Source organism: Prunus persica, chromosome G1, assembly GCF_000346465.2.
Source record: "Prunus persica cultivar Lovell chromosome G1, Prunus_persica_NCBIv2, whole genome shotgun sequence".
In the NCBI taxonomy this organism is placed as follows: Eukaryota; Viridiplantae; Streptophyta; class Magnoliopsida; order Rosales; family Rosaceae; genus Prunus; species Prunus persica.
Window position 1 is genome coordinate 29,316,639 of NC_034009.1, and position 27,393 is coordinate 29,344,031.

The 27,393-nt window shown below is 37.5% G+C and overlaps 4 protein-coding genes and 1 pseudogene across 17 annotated transcripts; 2 read left to right on the forward strand and 3 right to left on the reverse strand.

The window, feature by feature from the left end:
- LOC18792871 lies at nt 1-3,236 on the reverse strand (annotated as a pseudogene). The gene is made up of 5 exons (XR_002272209.1): nt 1,970-3,236; nt 1,645-1,871; nt 1,279-1,511; nt 799-1,176; nt 1-712 (listed from the first exon to the last, which is right to left on the reverse strand). The product of XR_002272209.1 is annotated as a cytochrome P450 CYP749A22 (transcript).
- LOC18790646 lies at nt 4,255-6,093 on the forward strand. Its single transcript, XM_020556860.1, has 5 exons — nt 4,255-4,407; nt 4,681-5,300; nt 5,693-5,801; nt 5,874-5,990; nt 6,061-6,093. The coding sequence occupies exons 1-5, from the start codon at nt 4,255-4,257 to the stop codon at nt 6,091-6,093; spliced, it is 1,032 nt and encodes a 343-aa protein (XP_020412449.1).
- LOC18793813 (putative pentatricopeptide repeat-containing protein At1g68930) lies at nt 4,512-9,225 on the reverse strand. Of its 7 annotated transcripts, none has more exons than XM_020566746.1 (5): nt 6,705-9,225; nt 6,123-6,236; nt 5,837-5,960; nt 5,059-5,315; nt 4,512-4,885 (listed from the first exon to the last, which is right to left on the reverse strand). In XM_020566746.1, exon 1 carries the CDS (start codon nt 8,992-8,994, stop codon nt 6,763-6,765), a length of 2,232 nt encoding a protein of 743 aa, XP_020422335.1. In that variant the 5' UTR covers nt 8,995-9,225; the 3' UTR covers nt 4,512-4,885; nt 5,059-5,315; nt 5,837-5,960; nt 6,123-6,236; nt 6,705-6,762. The 7 variants fall into 7 exon arrangements, with proteins under 7 accessions (XP_020422335.1, XP_020422329.1, XP_020422312.1 ...); XM_020566740.1 differs by having other exon boundaries at nt 4,512-4,890; XM_020566723.1 differs by having other exon boundaries at nt 4,985-5,315.
- Nucleotides 9,356-13,257, reverse strand: LOC18793311 (transcription factor bHLH49). Of its 5 annotated transcripts, none has more exons than XM_020566759.1 (9): nt 13,015-13,256; nt 11,437-12,419; nt 11,117-11,341; nt 10,980-11,048; nt 10,829-10,897; nt 10,434-10,505; nt 10,142-10,342; nt 9,895-9,982; nt 9,600-9,807 (listed from the first exon to the last, which is right to left on the reverse strand). In XM_020566759.1, the coding sequence occupies exons 2-9, from the start codon at nt 12,361-12,363 to the stop codon at nt 9,770-9,772; spliced, it is 1,689 nt and encodes a 562-aa protein (XP_020422348.1). In that variant the 5' UTR covers nt 12,364-12,419; nt 13,015-13,256; the 3' UTR covers nt 9,600-9,769. The 5 variants fall into 5 exon arrangements, with proteins under 5 accessions (XP_020422352.1, XP_020422357.1, XP_020422348.1 ...); XM_020566755.1 differs by having other exon boundaries at nt 11,437-12,433; XM_020566763.1 differs by having other exon boundaries at nt 9,356-9,807; nt 9,895-10,038; nt 11,437-13,257.
- LOC18792102 (WPP domain-interacting tail-anchored protein 2) lies at nt 18,297-22,488 on the forward strand. Of its 3 annotated transcripts, none has more exons than XM_020554848.1 (5): nt 18,297-18,675; nt 19,439-20,026; nt 20,130-21,265; nt 21,646-21,837; nt 22,035-22,488. In XM_020554848.1, the coding sequence occupies exons 2-5, from the start codon at nt 19,492-19,494 to the stop codon at nt 22,242-22,244; spliced, it is 2,073 nt and encodes a 690-aa protein (XP_020410437.1). In that variant the 5' UTR covers nt 18,297-18,675; nt 19,439-19,491; the 3' UTR covers nt 22,245-22,488. The 3 variants fall into 3 exon arrangements, with proteins under 3 accessions (XP_020410437.1, XP_020410438.1, XP_007225684.1); XM_020554849.1 differs by having other exon boundaries at nt 19,410-20,026; nt 22,035-22,448; XM_007225622.2 differs by having other exon boundaries at nt 21,646-21,841; nt 22,035-22,357.

Genomic DNA, 27,393 nt, shown 5'->3' on the forward strand with positions numbered 1-27,393 from the left:
TTTTTTCAAAATTCTTTTACCATAAACTGAAAATGTTTATTACAACTGTAAGCATAAGATTTTATTCTACCCAAAAAACAAAAACAAACAGGAAAACTTTGGGCTCAGCAAAATACTGCAAAACTAAAGAGAACAATCGCTTCGTAAACTTGAAAGGATAATTGACAAGTAAGCTCCTTGTCTGTCTTGTCTCAAAGTGCAACATTCATAGGCACAACATGGGTTATGTCCACTTTATGCACCAAGTACAAGAATCACGGGCAACTGATCTGATCTTCGCAGTTCAAAGTGGTTGTAGCCTTACCTGCACTCCATGTTGTGGACGAACTGTAAGAAGATGTAAGGGCGAGTGGACATAACCCGGGGAAAGGGTGAAGGTGTAACGTTGTAGAATCATCGACAAAGCAATCTTCACTTCTGTTATCGCAAAGTTTAAGCCCACACAAGTTCGAGGTCCCATTGAAAAGGGTATGAATGCGCCTACATGATTGTTGGTTGCTTTGGCAACCCCTTCCGAGAATCTCTCTGGTTTGAAAAGTTGCACATCTTCTCCCCAGATTTGAGGATCATGGTGAAGTGCTACGATTGAGACATCCAATTCAAGGTTACTAGGAACAATCAGCTTTCCTAGTCTAATTTCCCTTTCGACTCTCCTTACAACGTGAACAGCAGGGGGATATAACCTTAGAGTCTCATTGATGATCATACTCATCTGCATCAAAAAGAAAAATGGATAACCAAATCAGGATCTCGAACTTTATTGAGAACAGATTTCTGCCACCTAGACAAGTTTCTTACTGTTGTCAGTTTGCCAATGCCATCAAGATTTGGAGTTTGTTTGCCAAATAATTGTAGCACCTCCTTTCTTGCTTCCTCTTGCCAATCCGTATGGAGTGCCAGAAGAAAGACAGTCCAACAAAGCAAAGTATTAGTGGTTTCTTGTCCGGCAAAGTAAAACGTCTTGCACTCATCAATTATCTCCTGCACCAAATCCTCTGGTTCTCATTGGTTTCATGATTAGCCTTCAAAAGCAATCCAAGAAAATCACTCCCAAAGCTGTCGTTTTCTCCAGTCATTTTCTTCTTTTCTCTTTTCTTAACCATCTCTATTATGGAGGCATGGATTCCTTTCTCAAGTTTTTCCGATTCGATCTCGTCGCTGGTTTTGAAGAGCTTACTGCAACATTGAATGAAAGACTAAAAATGAGAGAACAGAAGTAACTCTCTAAAAATTTCTTATTTCTTCTCTTCAATTGGAATATTAGAAGTACTAAGTTACCTGATGACAGGAACCCTGACTTTGAGAATATTTTTGAATATTAGGAAGCCTAACTTCCTCAACATTTCAAATATGTCCTGTCCTTCTGAATAGCTGCTGCCAAATGCTGTTCTTGAAATCACTTCCGAAGTGAACAATCTGAACTCTTCAAACACCTCAATCTCTTTTCCTTCATAAACTTTCCACCTTTCTACCATCTTCTGGGCACTGGCTACCATATCTGGGATCATACTCTAGTAAAACAATAATACCATCATGTTATTAGCAGACTTTTGCCTTCAACTTATTCTTTTCATGTTTAAATAGTTGACAGAGCTATTGCTATAATACTCTTTGCAACAAAGTACCAGCAACTTAATAACTTACTTTTAAACTCTCTCCATGGAAAGCGTGGGTGGCCAGCTTTCGCAATTTTGCCCATTTTTCAGCTTTGTTTGTTGCCACAAGGCCATCTCCAAATAGCTTCTTTGAAATGTTTGGGGGCTCTCTTTTCGGATAAGCTCTGCCTTTGTTATTTAGTATCTCTTTGCACAACTCAGGTTCTGTTATGACCAACTGAGCTCGAGAACCATGCCATTGAAGATAATTCTTCCCTGTAATTGCATGCACAAATGACCAAAACTTATCTTGTTTAGAAGTTAGATTTAAATTACAATAGTTAACTAAATGGGATGCCTTGCTATTTTGTTACCATATATGTTGGTCCACGAGTGAACGTGAGGTTGAACTACAGAAAATATGTCGTGTGATAAAATGTGAGGCCTGCCCATGACTTCCTTTTTCATGTTGGAGATTTCTTTGGTATTTCCATAGATGAATCTGTAAGAAGGGCCTTTGATCCCCTGCAAAGCCATCAGCTTCTGTATGCGAATCGGAGTCCACCATAGTTTGTGAAGGATCTTGATGAAAGCTAAGACAAGGAGCAGACACAGAAAGCTTGAAGGAATGATTATTAGGCCTCCCAAAGTAGTCATTTTGGGGGTATTGTTTCTCTCTGCGGCTATCTCTATCTCTTTCTCTGAATGAACCCTACCAAGTTTTTAAAGCTTTTCTTGCTCCTGATTGTTTAGAAAAAAAGTCCAGAGAAAACCAATCTGGTCATGTTGCTTCTGTTTGTTAGTTTGTCCTGCTAGTTACTACAATCCAAAGGGCAAATATGATAGTGACTTCACGTTGAAATTTCTCTCCCGGCTTCGTCACCAATGACATTAGTATTAGAATATGATTTTCTTTCATGACGTTTTATTAACTTTAACAGAGAGACTAGAGCTTCCATATGAAAATTTTGCTTTGAAAAATAGTGATCAACCTCGGGAGCGGATCCGCTGCCCCCATTTTCCATGTCCCTTCATGTCACTAATGTTTTCATCTAGGCTACCATCAAGCTATTTGGTCGAAGATCTCTGGGCCTTCATATTCTTCTTTTGCGGGCCCAAATCGTTTGCGTTGATTCTATTTGGGCCTCGTAGTTCCTTTCTTTATTTCCTCTTTTTTTGGATCAAAATCCCTTGTTGATTGAGGTATCGGATATTTGAGCAAGAAATTATAATGTAGTTTGCAGGACTTTCGATGACGTTCAAGCTTTCTTTATTGTACAATTGTTGTTGGGAAATGCCATCCTTTTCGTAATTAGACATTCCGTCAGAAAGGAAACCACATACTTGGATTGGAAACACGATACTTCATCCAAGTATTCAAATCCCAATCCTATCACGGTAATTGGAAAACTCAAGTTCAATGAACAAACAGTCAATAGTATTCTGGCAGTTCCAATGCTTCTTCTATTCATTTCCACTTTTGACTCTTTTAATTCTTAGAACCAAACTGATGCACTACAATCTGAATCTGTGTGTATATATAGCATTGCAGCCCTCCAACTAAGCCACAGAACCAAGCCAACTGAGTAATTTTGCACTTTGGATTATCTTACCTGACCAAAAACAGAAACCAGAAAAGCATTTTGGATTGCAGATATGGGAGGCAGCAAAGGGTCTAATGGTAATAGTAATAGCCAGGTGGGAAACCAAAATGCTGGTGGTGGAGCCAAGTCATCCAATGTAGAAGGAGCAAGTGGTGGTGGTGGAGGTGGAGGCAATGCAGCAGGGAATATGAAAGCACCTGGAAGAGATTATACGATCACCAGGGAGAGCTTTGAGAGCAACCCAGCTGCCTATTTCAAGGATTTGCGCAAATAGCTTCTACTTAGTCTCACTACTATATGAATAAAAAATGAGTAGTAGTCTATTGCTGCCTTTGTTTGTTAATCTATCTATCTATTTTATTTAATGTCCCTCCCTATCTATGTTAATCAAATTACCCTCATCTTGGATTTTACATCCAACAACCGAACAAAGAAGGCTGACATAATAGCATTCACTAGTGAGACAGCAAACAAGGCACAAGGAATTCACCCAGTAATGAAAAAAGATAAACAAGGCACAACCAAGGGAGGAATTTTAAACTTCTGCATAAGAGTTGACACTGTTGCTTTACATACAAATAATATTAAGACTTTCCTCGGCAAGTTGGCCAAAAACAAAGCAAATCCCCCTTTATTTATGCTTGGACATTCGTAATACAATGGAGAGCAGGTCTCAGCCGGCAATGATAGAAGCCTGGAACAGCCTATGTTACTTCATTATTCTATGCCTTAACCAATATTTATGACCTGGTATTGTTTCTAGCTTTTGTATTTAGTCTCCATGATCCATCCAATAATTCATTTAGTGCAAATTGGTCGAAGAAACATTCCTAAAGAAACAAACATCAAAATATTGAACTAAACTGTTAAATCATTTAATATTGCCGGCCAGAATGAGATGCATATTGTTTTTTTAAAGTCCAATATTTTTAATCATCTCCTCAGGCCTTTATATGTCTTGAGTAGTTAGAGCCTAAACACCAATAGTGTTTGATCTTCTCTATATCCAGACCCGACCCTGTTCGAGAACTGGTTCACTTGGAACATTCTCTGCTATGGCTTCTTTTTCAATAGAAGAGTTTGTTGGGGAGGGAGTTCTGAAAGTGCTGCTTCCAAAGCTGTTGGAAGAAGGCTGGGATGATGTGCCGACCTTAAAAATCATGAATACAGAGGATATGGATGCATTAAGCATGACACAGCTAGAGAAGGTTGGTTATCTAGAGTCTTTTCATCGTCTGTCATTTTTCTGCAGCATATGCTATCTAAAACCAATCTCCCACTTCCTCTGGCTCATAAATATAATTTTATAGTGTTTTTTTTTTTTTTTTTTTTTCAGAAATCACTCCCTAATCTCTGAACATTATGTATGAATCTACAAAAACATGTCTTATAGTTTGGTTTGTTTTTACTTATCACAGAAAAGAATCAACATATATACATATGAATCTGCCTCTAAGTCATTTCTTTTGTGTGTACTCTAGGATGCACTGGAAATCAGGTCATACCTGCATGACCGTGCTTTGATGCAATATGGTGATAGGATCGAGTCCAGTGGGAAATGTCTGTCTGAGCTCCTTAACTTAAACCCCGGAGATCTTTCTTCCCAGTTTGGCATGAAGCGAGGCCATGTTGCCCGTTTTATGGACAGAACCAGTGCTTGTGCAGATCACCTACCAAACTCGCATCCTTCCCTTGCAACAGAAAAAATTACCTTACTTTCGAAAAATACTAGCATTCAAAGGAGTTTTCAATCTGTAAACTGTCAGAAGTTTCATAGTAAATTACCAACAAGAAATAGTTCAATCAATAGCAAATCTCTGCAACAATCACTGGCCAGTTTTAAGATTAAGGATGGATACATTTTCAAAGGGATAGTTGCTATGGAGCCAGCTGAACCTAGAGCATGTGGTTGTGTACAACCTCCTCCTGTAGTTGAAAAAGTTGCTCCATACTCTACCATCGAAAACATCTCAATTCAGAAGCTAACTCCAGAGTATAAGATGGGGATGGAGCATTTGGTGAAAACCAAAACACCTCCAATGAAGGCTTCGGAACTGTGGCGAAACAAACCAGCAGTCCTTCTCTGCATCCGACGTCCAGGGTAAATTCTTATGCACTGCATTAAAGCATGGCTTTATTTCACAGAGCCTGGTTTTGTCCATTATACTAAATGCTAAACTTTTCAGTCATGAACTCAGACAAGTAGGGGGGGTTTGTTGATCAATACTTTTTTACAGGGGTGTACTAAGTAAATACAAGACAGAGATTCACAAATTAAAATAAAGATCACATGATGAAGGTATATTGATATAGGATGATAACCTTGTCTTAAACTACAAAAGATGTAAATAAAACAAACAAAACTAGGGTACAACCTTGAAAATCTGGCTCGACTATACTGTGAGATATAGAGTTTTCCATAAGATATCTTTAAGTCTACTTCAAAGTATGAGCATCTTTCTTGAAACTAACTAATATTTGAATTTGAAACAGGTGCATCATGTGTAGGGCTGAAGCTCACCAGCTATATGCCAAAAAACCCATTTTTGATTCACTGGGAATTCAACTATTTGCAGTTCTTCATGAGCATATGGAGTCAGAGGTATAACTAACTACACTTCAACTTCTGCCTCTTACCTTCAACTTTGGATGATGTGTTATTTTGATGCTGCAGATAAAGGACTTCTGGCCTCGATACTGGGGTGGTGTTGTATTGTTTGATCGCGGAATGGAATTCTTCAAAGCACTTGGTGGAGGGAAACTGCTCAAGGAAAAATTCCTATCAGGTTTTGTTTTCAATCCTCGAGCCATAGCAAATTACAAGCGTGCAAAAGCTATGGGAATAAAACAAAACTTCAAAGGAGAAGGTGAAATTAAGGGGGGACTCTTTGTAGTTGGCAGTGGAAGGAGTGGCATTGCATACCAGTTTATTGAGAGGAACTTTGGTGATTGGGCACCTCCAGCTGAAGTCATTGAGATCTGCACTCAGTTGCAGCAGGTAACTATTATTGTTGGACTTTCTAATTCTTCCCACAGTCTGCATCAGTGATAAATCTTATATTTAACAGCTCATTTTTAACCTAATGCAGAACCGACATGAAGGTCGTGAAGAGTCCAATACAAGATCACAGCAATCTGAATGAAATTTAGATTAGGTTGCAATTATCAGCCCATGCCTGAGATTCTCGAACTTGCATTCTTTGTTTGATTGTGTATTTTATGGTTCAGCTATTGTTGATCAAGTTTTGGACATTAACGAATAATTTTCCGTCTTTGTGTGATTGTGTATTTTACGGTTAACCACGTCTGGTCTTTAACAACCTAAATTCTTCAAACACCTCAATCTCTTTGCCTTTATGATTTTTCCACCTCTCTAGCATTGTCTCAGCAGCTAGCTACCATTACTGGAATGGTTCTGTTCTTATTAAAATTGTTGATGCATCTATTTCTAATTCTTGAATAGTTGCTTCTAAAGCACAGAGAAATTCTGAATTTGGTCACTTACCTAGTAAATATAATGGTTTTACAATCCTCTCCAACAGCTTTTGACACTGACAATCTCATCACCAGAAATCTCCACATGAACAAGTTCCATCTTTAAATAAATGGTACCGGACAGCATCTCTTACAAGTATCTCTCTCTTGGTGATCTTGGAAATGTATTTAGTGGCATTGTGGCAATCCCCGCATACTCTAAGGTTTTTAACTACTCGTATAGGAACGCCAGCAGGAAGAAATATCAATCCAAACGCAATTGCCAGCTTCTCGCTGTGGTAATTAAGCATCTTCTTCTTTTCTGATTCCTCAACATCATGAAGAACAGAACTCATATCTGGCTCATACCCCTCTTCTATCATTTTGCAATTTAGTTTCTCCAGCTTGGCATATATCTGATCTGAAAATGGACTTGACTGGTCATCTGCTGAAAAAATGTGCACTCTGCTCTTATATTTGATCCAACTGCATCCTGGTTCCTTTCTAACCCCCTTATCCCTCATTCCTCTCCTTAAATTGGCCACCTCATTCCATTTCCCTTTAGCAGCATAGATGCTTGAGAGCAAGATATAGCTAGCAGGATTCTGGGGCTCTAACTCTAGAAGAGATTCAGCTGCCCATTTACCAATTTCGATATTACGATGAAGTCTACATGAGCTCAGCAAAGTGGCCCAACCAATTGCATCGGGATGGAAAGGCATCTCATTTATGAATCTTTTTGCTTCTTCTAACCTTCCAGCTCGGCTGAGAAGGTCAATGATGCAAGTGTAGTGATCCATAATTGGTGTAATTCCATGTTCTTTTACCATGGATTCAAAATACTGATGTCCTTTATCCACGAGTCCTGCTCTGCTGCAAGCTGAAAGAACCCCTATGAAAGTAACTCCGTCGGGTTTCAAACCATGGGCCAGCATCCTTTCAAACAAATCAATTGTCTCATAAGCTTTTCCAAACTGGGCATAACCTGAAACCAAGGCTGTCCAGGAGACTTCATCCCTGATGTTCATCTCATTGAACAGCCGATGGGAGTCTTCGATGCTTCCACATTTACCATATAAGGTGACAAGTGCATTTGAAACTGTAATGAAAGAAATCAAGCCTGAAGCTAGAGCTTGACAGTGGAACTGGGCACCTTCTTCTAAGCTTGCTAGGTTTGCACATGAGCTAATTACACTTCCCAGGGTAAAATCATCTGGTTCAACCCCTTTTCTCTGCATGTCACAAAAAACTCTAACAGCTTCTTCACTGTACCCATTCTGGCCATAACCCACAAGCATTGCAGTCCACGATACCACATTCTTGTAGCTCATTCTCTTGAAAACTCCTTCTGCAGCTTTTATGCTTCTACATTTGCAATACATATCAACAAGAGCACTACCAACGAAGATGTTATCTATAAGCTCAGTCCTAATGATATAGGCATGAACTTGCTTGCCCTCTTCCAAGGCAAATAGGCCCCCGCATGCGGTCAATACGCTACCAAATGTATATTGATCCATACTTAAGCCTTCTAATATCATTTCTCTAAACTTATCAAGAGCTTTGCTGCCTGAACCGTTTTGGGTAAGTCCTGTAATCATTGTGGTCCACGAAATCGAATCTTTTTCAGGCATTTTACTGAACAAACATTCAGAATCTTCAATCAATCCACACCGTAAAAGCCCGGTGATCAATGTATTATACATAACAACATTCCTCTCCGGCATAGAATTGAAAACACGTTTTGCGTCAAGAATCAACCCTGCTTTTGAGTACATGTCAACCAAGGGACTACCAACAAACACATACGACTCGAACCCAAATTTCACTATATGCCCATGAAGCTGTCGACCCAAGTTCACGCACCGCTGACTCGAACAAAGCACAAGCATCGTGGAAAACGTTATCCGGTTCAAATTGGCGGCTCCGTCCGTTAACATCAAGCTATAAAATTTGACAGCCTCAGCAAGCAAACCACAGGACGCATGCCCCGAAATAAATGAATTCCAAGACACCCCATCTAGCCTCGGCATGCGATCGAAGATCTCTTGCATATCAGAAAGATAACCCGATTTAGAATAGACGGAGAGAATGGCGTTCCATGAGAAAAGGGTTGGGTGAGGCATTTGATCGAACACATGACGAGCATACCTTAAGTTGCCTAATCTCCCGTACGTCGTGATGATATTATTGAGAAGAAAGGTTTCAGGACTTGCAACGGTTTTGATAATGTGACAGTGGAGCTTCTTTGCTTGTGCATGGTTTCCTGCTTGGCAGCAGAGTTTGAGCAAGTTACAGTAGTAGTTAGAGGACAAAGACATTAGAGGAAGAGGCCTTTTGGCGGTAATTTAGAGAGAAGTTTGTGATCTGATGAATTCGAGCTTGTGGTAAGCTTGAGGAAGTGTGCCTTGGTCATAGATAGATATATATTTTTCTATTTTTTCTATTTTTTCTATTTTTTCTATTTTTAACATTGTGATGTTGAAGTTAATATTCTAATCAGCTATAATATTAGTCTTTTTTATTTTTTATTTTCCAAATACTCAAATTTTAATTTAATTCAGTATCTGTAATTACTCCAATTTTATTGTATTAAAAATATTATTTTTTAAAATCCGTTTTTAATGTATGTAGGTTGAAAAATTGTATCAAGAGGAGAAGAAATAATAATTTTGTTATATATAAACAATACAAACAGCTTCTTAATCTAAAACGAACAAAAACATCACCAAGATTCTCATTGCAAATTTCTTGTTAACTGACACTTTGCCCATCTCATCTCCAGATTATACAAGGCAGCTTCCCTTCCCTATTTAGTAGTCTCTGTTATCTCTATACAACATTCTTCGATCCACAAAGTCACCTAAGTCAGAGAGCAAACCCACCCCTTTGAACAAAGAATTTCACCTTTCAGCCTATTTAACAAAGAAGCCTCACATTTAACTGGCCGAGCTCGCAGTAAACATTGCGATGGTATCTTCATCATCATTGGTGACGGTTAAAAGGAATATCATGATTTTTGTTATTTCATCAAGGTAGTATTGTAAATATACGGGGCCATAAATGTGTTGCGTGGCGTAAATATGAATCGTATAATCAAAGTTCGACTTTCATTTGGCCTGGTGTCCCTGATCCTGCAGTTTCAGAAGAGAAATTAGCTCCCAAGACAGTGGAGAAATATCAGAGGAAATGCTCATACAGAAAAAACCAATGACGCGCACCATCCACATCTTGGCTACCAGTGGGAGTACTGGCTCCGTAGCTCATCTGGACAACATTGTGGAGCTCATCCTCCCACACATTGGGTAGCTGTAGCCAAATATAGGATTATGAAGGTTCAGTCGTAACATTATAGACTCTGAAAGCTGGGCAGAAGAATGACATTCAGGTGTACATGGTGTATGGGATGTTATCCAGATTTTATATGAAAGTTTAGCAACAGAATTCTAGCTATCATTTGAAAGATACCTGAGATGGCTCCTTGAATCCTCCGGTCATTGGTGTCATTTGGGAACTCATGGCTCTCCGAAGTATATCAGAAGGGCTCCCCATTCCAGGGAGGTCAGCTTGGATAAGTCCTGATTGAGATGGATGTAGCTGAGGATATGCAATAGGCATATCCGGAGAAAACCCCAGCGTAGATGAAGGTCCAACCCGTGACTGAAGGATCTGTGTGGAAATGATGTACGAGGGTGAATCAGATGAGGCACGTATATATAATTATTCTGCATTCTCATGGAATATAGGCAAAATGACTTACATCTTTTGTAAGGAGGCCTTCAATGTTAAAATCCAGTCGTGGATTCACTGTTGCAAGCTTCATCGACAAAAACTGCAAAAAGAACAGGTCAGTGTAAGATACGATCAAGCATCCTTTACTAATCAGAAGCACATGACAGTAAAAGTTGAGTTTATGGCCTGTATAAAGGTTTATTAGTAATGATTCACCTATTTGCAATCTTTGTCTTAGAAGCAAGACCTTAACCAGAATAACAACTTATGAATAGCTCACAACCCAATTAACACTTTTGCTGAAATCAAATATTTAATGCCCCAATCCAAGATACAGGAAAGACCAATTACACTAGATATAATAAGAACCACAACCTCAGAAGAAGAGGAACCAAAATAAAAAATAAAAAAAACCATTCATACCTCAACCTGTCGTTGCAATGATTGTACATAGTTAATGATTTCGTCCAGCATCACAGCCTTCCCAGTTACCTGCAAAAACTAGTTGATTGTCATGAATAGAACTAGGCAACTATCAGGTGAGAATTTGACGTAAATTTAATTCCCATACGACAACCTTGCTGCATCCAGGTACAAGATCTTGGAGAAACTTCATCCTCTCACTGATCTTCTCCCTTCTGACCTGTTGCAAAAATCAATCAACTCCAACCCAAATGTAGTAATAATAAAAATTTCCACATAATATCTTACTCTTTCTGCAAGACTATGACTATTTGTTGCCTGGCCCCTTCGGGCTCTAACGTGAATATATTCTTCTTTTGGTGGATCAGACGCTTGAGACCCTTGTTTACTCTGTTTTCCCGTAGTCTTGTTGGTAGTTGACGCTGGGTGTTGCTCTCCCTTCTGTTGAAATTCAGAAGCATCCTGTGCTGATTCACCAGGTTGCTGTGCATGGGCCTGATCAAGTTCATTGGCCTGCCATCAAAGATAAATGGCACGCATAAGGAATTTTCTGAAGACAAAAGGACAGCTTTTGCATGTGAAAGAAAACATTCAAAATGATGGTTTACCTGCCCACTCCTTTTCCTTTTCTTAGAGCCCTTAGAAGAAGGTTCTACACCTGTACCCTCCAACATAGAAGGCTCCTCTTGACCAGCACCACCGCTGAAATCCGCTTCATCAGACTCATTACCAGACCCGCCAACAGTGTGTTTCGCCTCATCGTGAGATTTCACAAGACTCTCACTTTTCTTCTCATTCTTCAGTGGGCTCCCTTCAGTAGTCCCAAGCTCAATAGGCAAGGTAACATCTCTTGAAGCATCACCCCCATTTATCTCATTCCTTTGAGATTGAGCGCAGGACACCGCGTTCGAGCCATTACCTGCTACAACTTCTTGTGTCCAGTGCATCATTCCTCCACCCCTAGAATAAAGACTCATGGATTCAGGAACACCAAAAGGGTTGAGCATATCACTAAAACTCCCACCATTGAAGCACGAGAACCTCGCAGCACGCTCAATGAAGGCAGAATCGGCTGGGAACTGAGACAAGCTCTGTGGGAGCATCCCAGGCCCATTTGGTAAGAAAATTCCCCCTTTCAACATTGAATTTGGTGGATTCCAACACATCTCAAGGGGTCTATCAATACCACTTCTCAAAGAGACAGGAATGCCTTTTCTAATTCCTATTGTGTCTGAAGTGCTTGCACTGGTCTGACCGTTGATGTCACAAAATCCCCCCAAGTCCTGTGAATTGGTTGGGTGGTCCCAAAGTGTTGGGTTAAAAGAGTCCACCATTGAAGCAGAGGGCCGGGAAGAAGAACCAACAAGATCCCCTTTACTAACTGCCATAGAATTTCCAGTGGAAACCAAACCCACAGACGTATTTGTGAGATTGGAGCCCCCAAATCGCCAGTCTGGAGCCATACCAGGTGAATAATTCATAGGATCCTCATTCCTATTCTCTAATTCAAATTTGTCTTGGTCACCCATATCCATCTTTTCTCTTACAACCAAAACCTCCAAAGTTGATCACCCTTATTAAAACCTAGAACCTGAATTTGAATCTCTATATTCAAACAAGGATCAACCAGGAGAAGAAAAAAGAAAAGCAGGGTAACTACGGGAAGTAGAATTCAGCTCAAATAGGACACTTTAAAACTTGCAATTGAAGAAACCTCAAACTGCTCTGAAAAACTTTACCTCAGAAGCTCCAGAAAGCCAAAAAGAGAAGAAATCATGTACCATGTGAAGCAAAGTACACAAAGAAAACAGCTTTGAAGAAGTGAACAAGAAAGATCCACTTTAATTAATGAGCACAAGAAGGCTAAAACAGTGAAAGAAAACCCATGTACCTAAAAAAAACTGTACAAAATATCACACCAATTTAGCAGCTACCATTTCCAAAGACCACTGAACTTTGAAGTACCAAATTTCATAAAGGAAGCCCTCCCCGAGGCAGAAAACTAAAAAAGACAGTTCAAAGAAGAGCTGGTAAAAAGCCTAGGAGAGCAGTCAATTAAAACAAAGACCATTGATTTCAGCATAATAAATACACCCCCATTCAAACCCTAGTCAGAGTAGCAGAACCCCAGCTCTGAAACACAGACAGAGAGAGAGACCAAACTAAAAGCGGTAAGAGAAAGATACCCATTTCAGATTCTGTGCAACTTTTGGTATTCTGGCCTCCGTTCAAGCTTTTTACTGAAACAATCTTTTTATTGAATTTGGGTGGCTTTGTTCGAACCCCTTCCTGTTTTTTTTTAGCTCAGCAGCTCTGCTACACTCACTGTCACAAACCCAAAAAAAGAGAGAGAGAAACTTGTTTATAAAAACAAAGGCTTTAATGTTGTGGAGAGAGAAACAAAGAAGATGGGTTCCTTCAATGTTAGAGAGAGTGAAAAAGAAGAGTAATGGCAAAGGTCTTGCTTTTTATACCCACGCTTACATCAAAAAGAGAGCTCTTGATGATTAACCACCGCCACTGCCACTGTAAAATATTAAAGACTCCTCCCCGCCCAAAGCTTTTATTTACTTACTTTTAAAATATCTGTTTATTTTATTTTCAATCAAGTTGCATAATTGTATTGTTTAAGTAGATGTTTATTCCAGTTGAGCTAGCAACTGACACTGCCAACTCTTGCTTGGGAGTTTTCTTTTATCTTATTGCATTGTCCTCCATTGCACCTTGGGACAAGAGCTTAAGATTTTTAATGAGGTTTGTTTGGTCAAGACCCCAAAAATCTAGCTCATTTTCACACTTCTTTTTTATAACTTTTTTTATATTTTACGGAATTCATCAATAAGAAACTAAAGCCGTCTGGTTTATGCAGTCTGCAATCTGCATTATTGTATATGGGAAGATCTATGCTATCTCATCGTGATAACTTGACCGTCTTATCTTAGCAGACCAGCACATTGTGCTGTTTGTTTGTTCTATGGCGCATATAAAATATAGGCCGCATGATCTAATCATCCAAAAAAGTAATGAAATTGAATGGCTAGGATCATCCCTAATCACAGTCTCTGGGTTGACCCATCAGTTATGAATTATTCATTTATAGCAAGTTGCACCTAGAGGTCATAAATGAATAATTGAATATTAGAAAGAAAAGAAAAGAAAAAACTAAAAGGTAATAGTCCACAGTGAAACTTATTCAATTTCTACTACCTATGGCTTATACCATTCATAGACTGTCCCTTTCTTTCTTTCTTTCTTTCTTTCTCTCGTGCCATTATTAGTTGGCATTGGGACTTGCGATCACAGTGACCTAAGCCTTAGAATAATTGAATCTGCCCCCTCCACTTTGCTTTATAAAATCCTAAGCTTTTAGAGGTGTACATGATTAATTTGTGTTGAATTTGATTGGGTTGCTTTAACTAAACACATTTGTTTAAGTAAATGTCATTTTTCACCGAACTAGACACTTTCGTACGAGAAGGAAAATAAAACAATAGCCAAATCATAAAATAAACACACACAAATTTATATGCTAGTATATTTCTTTTAATTAAATACTACATAAAAAAATCATTTATTACTTTGATGTGCAGTGTGTATAAGAAAGAATGAATAAAGGAGAAGACAATGAAAACAAAACCTACACAGGGTACCGCCCTATTAAGGAAACAGGGATTAGATTCCTTCATACCAATTTCTCCAAATAGATTATGAGGGAGCCAAGAAGTGGACAAATGGGGCATTGACACGTGTAATGGTGTGCTCTTATACAGGAGGCCAACTGGTTGGTGTCACTGTCACGTATATAAAAAGTTTAGAATTAAAATACATTATTGTATATGGTGAGAGTTGGTTCATGGTTGGCATGGCTGGCTCTCCTTTTGGGAAAGCTAAAACCAAGCAACCAAATCCCAGCCATGGCAACATGGGATGAAAGTTAGGGATTCGAGATCTCTTAACCAGAGCTTTAGAATTCTTTAACCTCAATCAAAGACTGAATTGTTGATCATTACTCTCTCTCTCTCTCTCTCTCTCTCTCTAGAAAAATAAAGTAGCTATAGTACTTGGACTTGACCTGTAATCAATTGGAGAAGCACGTTTCAGACTTTAAATTATGTGTACTTACTGAACAGTTACGTACAAATTTACAAGTACGCATGCATGTTTAATGTATTTATGACATGATAATCTTTAACTCTTATACTTCACTTAAAGCGTGCGGGCATAAGTAAAATTTTGGAACTAGAAAAACCGATATGCTTTGTATTTCAAAACAAATTTTCCAAGTGAACCAATGAGGACGGCCATTCAAGCTATGTTCTTCATGAGTTGCAAATCTATTTTGTTTTCCTCACTAAATTGTTAATGTGTATGCTTCTAGATGCTTGTTATTTTCAAGGTAAGCATTTATTAAAAATATGTATGTGTATCTTTGTAGAAAAACTTGTATGAAACGAGGATATCATTGTTTTGTTATCTTCGACCAATCACAGACTGTTATGTGAAAAAATTATCACGCATGACATACCGTAATTAATTCAAAATAACAAAATAATGTTATTTCCGTTTTATATAAGTGTTTCTCGTAACTTTGGAAAACACTATTAGAAGCACATCTATTAGGATGAAAACTTAATTAAGATGTTGAAGAGTAGAGGAAGAATGTCAGCTGGGGTGAATGGACACCAGATAAACATAGAATCTCCTTTTTAAAAATTATGAATTTCATGCAAACATCATTACATAGCATATCATGATGAGATGTTGTTGAATGATTGTTTTCAAACTTTTGTAGCCACTTTTGGCTCACTTTTTCTGAAAACCAAATTCCAGAAAATCCACCTCTTCTTCTTTTTTATTTCTCAGTAGAACTAGAAGATGCCTTCTTGAAAATGTGAGGCTCTTTCCTGTTCCTTTTCCCTAGTACCCTTTAAGTTTTTAACTCTGCTGCAAAAGTAAACGTTGGTGCAAGAGATAAATCTATGGCAATGGGACCCCTTTAGGTAGGAGGAGGAGGAGGAGGGGGGGCATTGTGATAAAAGAGTGCCTGCTATTCCAGCTATTTGTCTCGCCATGCATATGACTGTCTCTAGAGATCTTAATGGGTACATTACCATCTAGTAGGGCACGTACTGTACGTAGGCACAGTCTACAGATCATAACGGGTGAAAAATCAGACCTTTGCAGGGGAAAATGTTCAAAATATTTGATGATTTGATGAAGCTAAGGAGCTCATCGGCTATTGGAAAATTCCATCACCGGTGTGCCCTTTTCTTCCCAATATACAATCTTCAAATTGTCTCACACTGCACCCCGGGCCGCCCTTTCAGATGTGGCCGCATAGAGTTTTGCTTATGTTAGTGATTAATCATTCAAAAGATGATGAATTTGGCACTTCAAATTTTATCTCACACACTCCTCTACAATTTATATACGAGAAGTAAATGAAGTAATTTAAATGTAATTTTAAAGTGCCAAAATCATCATCGGTGCTCAAACCCTTCAACTCATGCGATGTATTTTGGATACTTAGTTGATTTTTCCCCCCATAACAGCTCCTGTCACTATCTAGTCCAAATAAACTCTTATCATTGGAAACTTTTGTACTTGACGCTATCTAGTCCAAGTAGGCAACTATATCTTTTGTGAAATAAAAGAAACTTAATAAGATTTGTTGTCTGGTAACTGTAATGTCTTGATCTAAATCTAATCCCAAAATCCCAAAATCCCAAATTGACCTAAACAATTCGAAAAGTAGGTTAAAGTAGAGATGCGAATGCATGGAAAGCTTGCTAGTAGTTAAACATATGAGCCCTAGTGAAATATGAAAACCAAAGTCTAAGATTCTAATTGGAGTGATGGGTCTAAAAAAATGAAAATCATTTTTTCTTGGATGGGATTTGTGTAGCCTCTCTCGTTAGACAAGTAATTTGGAGTCTTTTGCACTTAAAGGAGCGTCTCTCTTACTAAGGTAATAAGGATAAGAGGGTTGCTTGAACATGTTTTGCTTGTCGCTTGGAGAGTGAGCGTTTGAAATATCGAATGTCTTCTAATTAATGTTCAATCCACATCTCCACTTAGCCAAATTCACTGTGACCAACTAGCCAAATTCACATATCTATATAGATGCTAGAACTCGAATTCATGACTTTTTCTGAAGAAACAATTGCTCCAAACCATTACACTAGTGGATCCTTTGTCACATATGCATATTTAGTTTTCTTATTAGTAAAATTTTTGTTTTTGGGAACAAGTACCGTTGCTATCAGAACAGAGGCCCAGCATTTAAAATCAAAGTGGACCACAAATACTTGGTCTTAGATCACATAAAGCCTGTAGCCATGAACAAACATAATTTTGCTTAGAAATATTTTGAATGGAAATGCAATAAAATAGCAAAGTTCCTAGCTGCTATTGAGAGGTAGATATTTTTTAAAAAAAAAAAAAAAGGTGGGGTGGTGGTCCAAACCTCAACAGTGTCAATGGAGGACATGACGACAATTAACAAATGGTGATTGATAAATTGAGACAACACAACGTGCTTTGCGTCTCTTTGCTTTTGCTTGTACAAACTTTGAGATTGTATTGGCTGCATGCAAACCAAATGCTGCATCAAACTCTTGTCTCAGACTGACATATGAAGAAAACATTCAATTTCAAATATATATATATATATATATATATATTTTCTTTCTGGCAGGCAACTGAGATTTCAAAGATGCCTGATTGATTCACACTACTTCCAACTTGGTCTAGAAAAATGAGTTTAGAATGAACTTACAAAGCTTTTTCAAGCCCAAGCAAGTTGAAGTACCCAATTCAAGAACCAGAGCCCACCCCAGGCAATTACCTAAATACTGAAACATTGGGTTTTTTCCTAATTTATTTAGCTGTATTTTTAAAAAAAGGGGTTTGAGAAAATGAATAAATGCATTTTTGTATAGGAATGAGGTAAGGTGATGGCATCCATGATCATGATTGGAATAACCATGAATTGAAAGAAATAATTGATTCCATTAGTAAAAGTAATTCAATGATGTAAACAATTAAAATCGCCTGCAATCAATTGCATATCACATGCACATAGAAATTCAAATCCATGGTGCAATAATTGCTTGAATTATTAAAAGCAAAATTAGTGGCTTGCCTGCCTTATGATGACCCGTTATGAATCTTATAGCTCCCTCAAAATAAATTTTTTAGAAAAAATAAGAAAACAAAACTGGCCCCCAAATGCCTGTTTTTGTTTACTAAATAAATATAAATAATAGTCTAAATTAGCATAATTTAGAAGAAAGAAGATTTGAACTTCAGTGTAAAAAACAAACACACTTTTATGACCAACAGACTTAATTCACATTTACTGCACAAACGTTTTGTCGTGTATGTATTTTTGGTGAGGGAGCTGATAAGAATCATAGTCTATTTTATTTTATATAGTAACGTTTTGTGTATATTGTACTTTAACTCAATTATTGAGGGAGCTGCCTACGTGGAACAGGTGCCAACGTGCACCGCACAACACAACATTCTGAGTACGGCAGGCAGCCGTTGGAAGCCGTAGCACCACCACCATACAGTTTTGACTAATTGGTGCCCACTGCGCTCTTGGCTTTAGACTTCTCAGCTTCACAGATCCCAGAGCCTCAAACTCAAAGACCACAGCAAAGTCCAAATTCCAAAGTCCACGTTGGTTTAACGGTAAAACGGAATGACAACAAGTGGTTAAACCAACTGTTTAGTTTTTATCATATCTTTGTCATTCTTCTGTTTCTGGCTTTTCATTGTTCCTCCAATTTCCCTGCTGAGCTGCCAAGAAGACCCAGAGAGCCTTCCTCCCAGCCTCCCAGGTATTCATCTAAGAACCCAGAAGCTGAATTTCCCTGAATTTTTTGTTTTCTTGTTCGTACCTAAATTTCTTGTGCAAACAATTTGGCATACTTGTTTTGGTTTCTTTACATATTTTGAACTCTTCATGCATTTTGGATTGCTCAATTCTGTAACTTTGTTGTTGAATTTGCTCAATCATTGGAAGTTTACTGGATCTATAGTATTTAGTGAAAGTCTCAAACTTCAAAATTCAATAGTATATATATAGATTCTAATATGTAGGCTTTTGCACAAGGAAGTTGTATTCATTCTCTGATAAGATTTGTTGCAAGTCATAGAGTAGAAGATGGGAAATATTTCTTGTGATGTTACCTAGCATCTGACAGTCAGGAAGGTTCATTATTTGTTGCTTGACAATTGTGCTTACCAATGTTAGGAGGAGTTGGGTTGCTGAAGGGAATGGTTAATCTAATTTCGTCGACCGTATTAAAGGTTTGGCTGCTAATTAGGCATTAATGGACTGACATTCTGAATGTCTTTCCCCACCTAACGTAGGGACGGACATCAATGGTGGTGACAGTATTTCATTTTTAGTTTACACTGAATGTCAAGTGTTTGCTTGTTAGTTGTTACTTATCCTCAATTAGTCTAATCTGGTGGCAATAGTATGGATATTGTTTATATGTAGCGATCACTGTATTGTGGGGGGCCGTTCGTAGAATTTCTTGTTCTGACTTAAGTTTTCCTTTCTCAGTCTCATCCCTCTCTTTTGGAACTTTGTAGAGACTCAGATAGAAGAGATCAGGGCAAAGCCTTTTATTTTCCTTCCAGCAGGTATGGAAGACCATGCTGTTTGTGATAATACTGTTGGCAGTCCTGAGGTTGAGATAAACTACCTAAATCAACAGGTGCAATCTAATGAATCTGGCATGCAAGAGTTAGAGAGTCACTTGAAAGTTTTAACAAAGCTGGACTTGGACTTGGCATATTCTTCTGAGAAGTTGGCAAATCTCCATGTACCTCTTATATTCCTGTTGGCTCAGCAGAATGATCTCGAGGCAATGGCCACCGTCAATAACTATATTCTCGCGGACTTTATTGAGAAAGTATTGGTATTCAATTTCCTATCTAGCATTCTAGATTCTGAGGTAAGAGAGCTAGACAATTTCATGGATGCTCTCCAAGCAGGAATTATTGATGCCCGTCAAAAAATATCTTCGTGCAGACACTTGGGAAAACTGTATTCTATAATGGAAGGAAAGTTAAATGATTCTGAAGAATCACTAAAGCAATCTCAAGATCAGATTTCAGAGCTTAAGATGCAGTCAGAAAGGTTTCAGAGAACCGTTCTAGCTTTTGCACATGAGAATTGTAAGTTAAATTTTTCTGTCTAGTTGGGAGATTTTTTAAATTCAAATAGCGAAGATGCATTTTTTACTTGGTTATTATTTACTTGAGGCATACATGTCAACAGGGAAAACTGACATTGCCATGGATTTATCAGAAAATGCTCAATGGGCGAATAAAAACGCAAAGTCAAATTTAAAGATGCCTAGACAACAAAGACATAATCTGTGGATGCTGGAGAAATCACTTTCAAGAGAGCTATATCTTGAGAAGAAATTAACTGAATCAAGACAAAATGAAGAAGAACTTAGATTAAAGCTACATCATACAGAACAGGTAGCATTTCACATGGAAGAAGCAGCAGAAGTTGTTTGGGGAAGATTTTTAGAGGCAGAGAATGCTGCTGAGGTGCTCCAGGGGATTTCAAAGGAATTATTAGGTCGACTGCAGCTTATTCATTTTAATCTAAATGGTTCAATTCAACGAGAAAGCGAGCTAAAATTCAAACTTCAAGCTAGTTTAGAAGAGCTGAAAGCAAAAGATACTGCTTTGCTGAAGCTCAAGAATGTTCATGAAGAGAACATTAAGAAAGATGTTGAACTGTCTGCTTTGAGAGAAAAGGTGGTGTTCCTTGAGAAACAGCTGAAAGAATCAGAGCTCCAGCTGAAGAATGCAAATTCCACCAATGAATCAAGTCAAGAGAAACTTGGGGAAATGGAAAGGTTAGTTGAGTCTTTGAAAGAAAACATCTTTACAACAGAAGTTAAGGCTGAGAGTGCAGAACTTAAGGTTGCGGAATTAACAGGAACGAATGTTGAACTCACTGAAGAGATGAGTTTTCTAAAAGGAAGTGCTAGTAACACAGAAAAAAAGGTTGGCAGTCTAGAAAAGCAGTTGAGGGAAGTAGAGATCCAATTACAGCATGCAAAAGCATCCTCTGAAGCAAGTCAAGAGCAGCAGAATATGCTATATGCTGCAATTTGGGATATGGAAACTTTAATTGAAGATCTAAAATCAAAGGTTTCAAAAGCTGAAAATAAGACAGAAAGTACAGAGGAGCAGTGTGTTGTGTTATCTGAAACTAACTCAGAACTAAATGCGGAAATAACTGTTCTAAGGAATAGAGTGGAATACTTGGAATCGTCTTTGGATCAGGCTAACAATGCAAAATTTGAAAGTGCAGAAGAACTCAATACCAGAATCAAGTTCATGATGGATATGGCAATGCAACTAGCCATAGAACGAGAGCGCATCCAAAAGCAGGTATATCTTGGAACTTCTCTCTCTCTCTCTTTCTCTCCACTCACTGTCCTGTGGACGTTATTTTGTTGATGGTGCTGCCGTACAAAGTGGTGGCTAATGTTATGTTCAACGGTGGAAATCAAAATAGTTGCTTGTCATAAATAAGCAAAACTTAGCAATGTGATGGCCCACTTTTTCGCTGAAGTAAACAATTCAAATGGAAAATCTGTTGTGTCATATATATATATAAGAAAAGTCACTGAATTTCCATAGAACAAACACTCAAGGTGTCTGAGTTCTTTATGGCTTTATAACTTTACTTTTAAGGAAAAAGGATGAGTAAACTGATATGTAGCCAATTATGGAAAAAGAATCCTTTCACTATAGTTTCTTCTGTGCAGGTGCATATCTTAATTATGGAGAAAAAGCTGCTGGTGGAGAAGCTATGGAACACCAAAAAAGATGCAACTGAGTGCAACAACGAAGACAGTGAAAACAAAGAGCTTCCATTTTCCAAGAATAATTTTTTGAATGCTACTTCTATGAAGACATCCACGGAAGCTGTGACAGAGTCCTTAGATAAAAGTTTCCAGGCAGGTATTCCCTTTGGATCTTTCTTATTATGATAAGTGAAGAAATTAATGGTGTTTGTTTTCCTTTTAAAATCATAGAACTACATAATGTACTCAAAGACAGTGTTTGCTGAGATTCACCCTTTGTATATCTTCATGATTTGTTTGTTGATTCTGGATCATTCTTCTCATAAATTCTCCTATATTCAATGTGTCAGGTGGATGAACCATCAGAAGAGGCACCTGAGTGTGATACTGATGCAGGGGCTTCCAGTTCTGCTAGCAGCATGGTTTCAGAACCTGAGACTTCCCGAGAGGTAAAGGCCAGGTGCCTGAGCCTAAAGTATGTTTCCATAATAGTCTTTGTATTTTCAGTGTCAGCCATGTATTTGCTTAACCAGGAACCTTTCCTCTTTGACGAATTGTGATAACTTTCCTCACACATTCAACATCACGAGGAGGAGCCTTTCATGTTGGTGACATGACATATTGTTCCATGATTTTTTTTTTCCTGAAGCTCTAAATTGAGCTAGATGTCTTCTTGAATAGTTTTTCTAGGTTCTGCAGAATGTGATGTTGTATAAGCAGGAAGCACATAGTAAAGAGAAGGGCAGTTATGCTTTTCATTATTTTATAGAGCACCCCAGTAAACATGAGATTTCCTGTTAAACATCACATCATATTGTTCGACAAATCATTCGTTTAGTGTACGTATAGGTTGGCAATCAGGATTAAGAAGTAGTAACCTTTAATCTTGTTATGACTAAGTCTTAGAAGCAAAGCAAAATGCAATAAGAATAATGCCATTGAAACAAAAAGGTGTTTACTTTTATTATAATTCAAGTCAGGCATAGGCTCCGGTAAAACAGAAACCCAGACATGGACATAGTATATAACATATCTACACCTTTATTCAAGGCAATTGATTTGGTTCACAATTGACTTCAACTTGGAGCTTGGGAGGGGGGTTTCCCCCATCGCATATGCAGTCGCCGTTGATGCAGCGCGAGGGAAATCCTTGGCATACCTTACTGCAGTCTATCATACGAGGACAACGAAGCTTTCCCCTTGCTTCAGCTCCTGGCACCTTCCCCACTGCCACTGCGGCCAATAGAAGGAGGAGGGCCAATGAAGCAAACTTGAAGGATGGTTTCTTCTCCATGTTGTTGTTGACACTCTTGTTTGTTGTTGTGATATGTTTTGGTTTCCAGTATGCAAAAGTAGGCTCATCTCCCACTCCATTTTATAGGAGAGGATATAAATATTAAGAGAAGAGAAAAGTAAACTAAAATGGAAGATACTCCTTCCATATTAAATTACATCACGAGGAAGAATCATTTCTTCTCTCTCTAATATTACGGCAAGATATTAGTGTGTATTGATGGCACTCCAATCCAACCCATCATTTTCACGCTGCCATTTTCTTCAATTATTCCTCTTTTAACTTTAACTGATAACAATTCCCTAAAAAATACAAAAACTTTATCCGATAACAAATATATTAATATTAATGAATCACCAAAAATGAAATATAACAATAATAATACTAAAAAGGAAACAAGATTAATAACAATGAAACGAGGAAATTGAAGATGTGTGTTAAACCGGTTGACCAAGGCACCTTGCACTCAAATTTGAACTCTCTTTCATACATTAGAATAATTTAAAATATCTCTCTTTTTATAGCGTTTGCTTGTTTCGTGACCTCCATAAACGACATGTCGTTTTTCAGGCGAAATTGATGATGACCATTGACCCAGTCAGTCAGTGCCCAGTCCATTTACGTCTCATCGTTCGACACGTGTTAACAAAAATCCAAATCGTTCCAAACCCGTCGCACAGAAACCCTAATCCCAAGCCCCCTATAAAATTCTCTCTTTGGCCTACACCTGATTTCACTCACGAGTACAAATCTGGAAAAAAAAGCGAACTATAAACTGATGGATACCAAGCTTCTCGTTACGGATGTGTATCCTTTACTTCCTTTATCTTTTTCTGTAATAATTGTATGGATTTTACTGGGATTTTCATTATCAAGTATTATCTTGGAATTATTTCATTGTAATGCACCAGTTAGCCCCCTGCTTCTTGGAAATATAGTCGCAGGGAAATTTCGAGCAAAGGGTCGGTGCAAAATTGAAACTTTGGCATCAGTTGTGCAGTGAATTAGAGTGCTTTCTCTTGCACAACTCAGTTTTGCCCAAAAGCAGGAAAGTTCAAAAATTGAAGAATGGCAAAGCAAAATGATGAAACTAGAATTTTTGATATCTGAATTTGATGTAGAACCTCAAATCATGCCTTCAAAGTTCTCTGATTGCTTTGCTATATCCAAAATTAATAGTTTGTATGTCTCTGTGTGCAAGATGATGAGATTTGTATTACTGAATTTGATGTGGAATTCCATACCAAACTGGTCTTCAAAGTTCTCTGATTGCTCAAGTTGCCATATAGTATATGTGATTGTGTTTGATTGGCAAGTTTGTTAAAAGGGTTTATTTTCTTTGGTTTAGTTTTCAAAGTTTTGAAGTATTTTCTTCTTAAATGTGTGTGCATGAGTTGATTTTCATCTTTGCTGGCTGGCTGATGAGAGCAGTTGAGTGAATATGAGCACCAAAATTCATAGTCTGTCATGTATTTGTATTTCAGATTGTACGAGCATGGTGCTACATTGAAGGTATCTCTTTGCTTGTTCATTGCAACTTCTCTTGTATTCTCATGTGACACTTGAAGCAGAGCTAGGGAGACAATTAAATGATGAATTTGACATGTCTTGATCTGACACTGTATTTCTTGATTCAAATGCCAGAAACATTAGTTTTGTACTGAGAGGATTGTTAGCTGTTCCATGTGTGGCATGTAATACAAAGTCATCGTTCTTTCTTTCTTTCGTGCCTTTAATTTCAAGCGATGGTTGCCTCACTCTGTATCTTGCTAAATTTGATAACATGTGTAAGAATGATAAATGAGGACGACACCAACTGCTCCTTCAGTGCTGTACAATGCAATGCGTAATAACAGAGCAAGTATGCCTGAAATTTAACTCTTCCAATATGTTCAACATCCAGGCTTTAATTTTCTCCACCCAAAAAAAACATCTAGGCTCAAGGAAATGGAGAGGCTAACCCAAACATCTGTTTGATAGCAATACCAATGTTGTGATTTTGGGTCAAGTAATACGGGAGCGGAAATGCTATAATGAGAGTGTTGTGGGTGAGTGATGGAATTTGGGATTTGCCTTTGAAAAAATTACAAGGCGAAAAAAACAACAAAGAAGGTGGCCAAAAGAATAACAAAGAAGGTGGCTTTTGGGTACGACCGCGTGAACCAAGTGGCGTTTGGAGAGAGAGAGAGAGAGAGAGAGAGAGAGAGAGAGAGAGAGAATCAACTGAATTCAAAAACCAAAAACTTGAAATTTGAACACTTTTGCTGGCGTGGGTGTTGGCTAGGTGGTAGTTGTCCTTTGGAGCTGGCCTGGGGAAAGGGGCTGTGTGCGGTGGTGAGTAGTTAGGTGGGGTGGGGATGTGGTAGGGGGCCTGGGCAATGGCGTGGGGTAATGGGAGGAGAGATGTTTCCTTTTCTTTTCTTTTTTTGTTGCTTATCAAATTATCTTTTATGTCTTTTAATATTTTAATATTTTTAAATATTTAAATATTTTCTTAATTTTTAATTGATATTCTAATCCACCTAAGCAAAAAAATTTAGCAACTAATGAAAATTTTAATGGTATAGCTAATGGTGGAGGCACATTGCAAAAATTTTACAAATATTGAGAACTTTATTGTTAAAAATTTTACAAATTTTAAGAATAAAGTACTGGGAGTGTTGGGGTAAACATGTTTTAAGAGTAAAAATTCAGGGTGCTAAATTGAAATTTACTCTAAAAAAAAAGAAAAAAAAATAATCAATTACTAATAAGAACTTGATAACTTTCCAAAAATATTCAAAGCGCTTTTTGACAACAAAAAGTGCTTATGAAAAGGCTAAAAGCGCTTTCTAACAACTAAAAGTGCTTGTAACAGCATTTGGTAGAAAAGTTTAGACGTGCTTCTGAGTCATAGAAGCACTTTCTAGAGAAGCATTTGCCATGTGCTTCTTTAGGAAACATTTCGATTTCTTATGAAAATTTACGTATTATACACATAATTCTCACATATTATTGAATAAAAATAATATATATTTAAAAATGTAAATAATATATATTAAAATATAATAGTGGCCGAACTTTTAAGTCGTAATGTGCCAAAATTTTGCCGAATAAAACACGTACATATTTTATTCGTATTTTTTCCCGTTCCGTATTTTATTAACTATGAATGAATGTCAGAGGCTAAGATTATTTTTCACTTGTTATAACAAAAATGCAAGATGGTGATTTTGAATCTAGCAAATTAATATCTATAAATAGTCTAGCACGCTGCTATACTCAGTTTTAATTATTATTATTTTCAAAAAATAGTATAGTCGTGCGGCTATACCCGGATTTTAAAATTGTTTATAAAAAATGGTATAGCCGTTCGGCTACACCAGGTTTTTTCCCCTACTTTTTTATAAAAATGGTACAGACGGGTGGCTTTACATTTTAGACACGTGGCGCCTAGCCGCCAGTATAACCGGCGGCTATAACCGGGTTTTAAATTTATTTTTTATAAATAGTATAGCCATGCGGCTACACCCGTTTTTTCTAATTTGTTTTTAAAAATAGTTTAGCCGGGCGACTTTACTGTTTTGACACATGACGCCCAGGCACTGGTGGTTTTTTTTTTTATATAAGCCGGACGGCTATACTATTTTTATTTAAAAAGGGGCAATTTTTCTTTTTTCTTTTTTTTTTAATAAATAATTTTGAAAATATACTTTTGTTTTTTTGGCCAACTTCTTTAATTTAATATATGTAATTAAGTAATATCTTAACCTTTTTGAATTACTTTAATCTATATATATATAAAGCAAAAGGCAGAGAATGGTGAAACATTCAAAATACCAGAAAATGCCCTTGGTTAATGCAAACATTAAGAATTCAAATTATTAATTAAATGAGGATAATATGGTAAATTCACACTTTTTCATATTTAAAAAAATTAAAAGAAAAAGAAAAAGCAGATAATGGATCCTATTTTTATGGAACACAACTACCCATTATCTTTTTTAATTCTAAAATAAATTTACTTATTTTTTTTTAAAAACCTCTCGCAAGTGCGGAAGCGCGTGCAGAGAGGCTAGTTAGTAATTATGTTTTAATTATTATTTCTTTAGTGAATATTTAAATATGTTAAAGACAATTAAATTTCTCTAAATCCCAAGCCCCGCGCGACTATACTCTTTATATATAGAGTGAGATCCTTTTTTTCCCCAATTTTCGTTTATCAAAAAGAGTTGTTTAGAGCATTATCCATTACTATTAGGCTATTACTCGAGTCTCTATTATCCCCTTTTGATTTTTTACTTTTCCAGAGTTAATATCAGTATAAAGATTTTAGCTATTTTTCACGTATGTAGCTATTTTTCAATAATACATTTGTGTTCTGCAACCATCTTAAAGACTAGTTAAAGTTCACATTTAAAAAAAAATAAACGTAC